The sequence below is a fragment of the Nematolebias whitei genome, chromosome 13 (assembly GCF_014905685.2).
Source record: "Nematolebias whitei isolate Nwh7 chromosome 13, NemWhi1, whole genome shotgun sequence".
NCBI lineage: Eukaryota > Metazoa > Chordata > Actinopteri > Cyprinodontiformes > Rivulidae > Nematolebias > Nematolebias whitei.
Window position 1 is genome coordinate 39,076,215 of NC_056510.1, and position 2,392 is coordinate 39,078,606.

General features: G+C 37.7%; 1 protein-coding gene across 1 annotated transcript in view; it reads right to left on the reverse strand.

The window, feature by feature from the left end:
- LOC119419712 (mitogen-activated protein kinase kinase kinase kinase 4) overlaps nt 1-2,392 on the reverse strand; it is a 241,308-nt gene that overhangs the window by 4,584 nt on the left and 234,332 nt on the right. Inside the window, exons 28-30 of the mRNA XM_037687100.1 lie at nt 1,872-1,972; nt 1,523-1,672; nt 329-488 (exon numbers count right to left, since the gene is read on the reverse strand). Of these exons, the coding sequence (XP_037543028.1) occupies nt 329-488; nt 1,523-1,672; nt 1,872-1,972 (411 nt within the window). The remainder of the gene's footprint in view (nt 1-328; nt 489-1,522; nt 1,673-1,871; nt 1,973-2,392) is intronic.

Genomic DNA, 2,392 nt, shown 5'->3' on the forward strand with positions numbered 1-2,392 from the left:
CATGACCAGAGGAGGGACAGTGGTTTGGACATGACCAGAGGAGGGACAGTGGTTTGGACATGTCCAGAGGAGGGACAGTGGGTATATTGGTAGAAGGATGTTAGAAATGTAGCTGCCAGGAAAAAGACAAAGAGGAGATATATGGATGCAGTTAGAGAGGACATGGAGGTAGTTGGAGTGAGGACAGAGGACAGAGTGTGATGGAGGAGAATGACTCGCTGTGGCGACCCCTGAAAATGAAGATCTACGGAATGTATAGACATTATAAAAGAATTCATAAGAGCTGAATGTTGTTGCTGTTTGTGTAGCTCCTGTCTGAATGACTCACCCACTGAGGTGGGCATCTCCCCCCACTGCAGCACCACATCCTTGGTGATGCGACCATACGTGTTGACATAAACGCCCTCGTCCTCGTAGCACACCAGCAGTTCAATGCCGTCAGTGTTGGGCAGGATGATGATAGCGTGAGGCTGGATGTTGGTCTGAATCTGGAGACATCAAACCAAACTCCAATAAAACAAGAGTACCACATATGGCACATTATAAACCCGTTGACTAATGGCAACAAAACAATCTATAGCAACGGCCCGGACAAGCAAAGACCAAGTATCTTGATTTATGACCTTGACCTTAGAGCTGGCGTGACGAAGAGTGTACAAAGCACTCTGTCTAGTGATGATCCATATCTTGAGTGGATCAGGAGTTATGGGCGGGACAAGAAAAAGTTTAAGAACAGATGGATGAAGCTTATACCATAATACATCCGTGTTTCAAGAGGCGCATAAAAAAAAGACTTTTTTCATATAATAATTAACAAATAACAAATAATTATTTGTTTGCATTCAGTAAAAACAGACATTTAACACGCCATTTGCCCTTTAACAGAACTCACCTGCCCAACTGTTTCTGGCAGTCATAACATTCACTGTATCCAACATGAAGCTCAAAGGAGTGGTTCAGATTTTTTGAAGTAGGGTTCTGTGGACAAGTAATGAACAAGCAATATTCTACCAATTGTAGATAGGTCTTTAAGCGATCTCTGTTTGGGGAAATGAAGTTTAGTTCTGATCAGATTGAGCCTTGCTTCACTCAGACTAGCCTTTTAAATTGTCAAAGTGGACCACTGCCATTGTAAAACAGCTTTAGCCTAAAAACCTTCACAAGAGTTTATCCAAATTCTAACTTATAAACCTTTAACCTGATTTTGGTTTCACATTAAGACAGAAGTAATCTGCTGAAAGAGCCCCTAGACTGCACCAGCAGGGCTACAACTAGCTGCTACTATTTGAATTAACAAATAACCAGAGAAATTTATGTAAATAATCATATAATGTCAATATTATCCAGATTAAACTATTTCTCCAAATTGGGAATAATCAAAAAGTTGTCCATAATAGGGAAGGTACTGATTATAACTTTTTCACAGAATCTCAGTTCAAATGATCTGAACGATTCCTTTAAACTGATCATCTTTAACATGCAAAACAAACGTGCACATTGAGTTATGTTGCTGTGGTCTTACATGAGTCGGCAGGTAGATGTCGTACACCGCCCCAGAGTCCACATCGACAGCATGAAAGCCATTGCATGAGCCATAGATGACCTTTAACCTTTGGCCCTCCTCCACCGTCAGATCAACCAGCAGGGGCTTGTGCACCAGATCACCGAAAGACTGAAGAGTGGAGATCAGAAAATATAAAGTCAAATCTTGACAGCCAGTAAGCAAAAGTCTGACATAAATAATCTTTTAAAGTAAAGGTTAGTAAAGTTGAGTTAAGAAACACTTTTCTCTGATAAACCCAAAAAATACAATAAGACAAAAATATCAGAAGAAAAAAGTAAGTAATAATTACATTAGAACATTTATTTACCTTGAATGCCATGAATTTGTGGTAGGGTTTGGGGGCCCAGGCATAGACCTCCACAGAGTTCTTCAGAGCCAAAACCAAGAACTTGATCCTCTCATATTTCACTAGGAACATTCAAATTTAAAGAAAGAAACGAACACAGAAGAGAAGGTTTGTAATCAGAGATGGAGATGTTAAGTCTTGGTGGTAGGCTTGAGCTTTTCCCTTCAGATATTCAGGAGATTTGACAAATTTATGTTGGAGTTAAAAAGACTAAGAGAATTAATCAATTTATTCCAGCTGCAGATTTTTGGTGACCTTGCTGTGAAAGTCAAAAATTTCCACTTTCTACATCAATCACAGCCAATCACGATAAAAACAGACATATATATATATATACATATAAATATATATACATATATATATATATATACATATATATATATATATACATATACATATATATATATATACACATATACATATATATATATACATATATATATACATATATATACATATACAAATATATACATATATATATA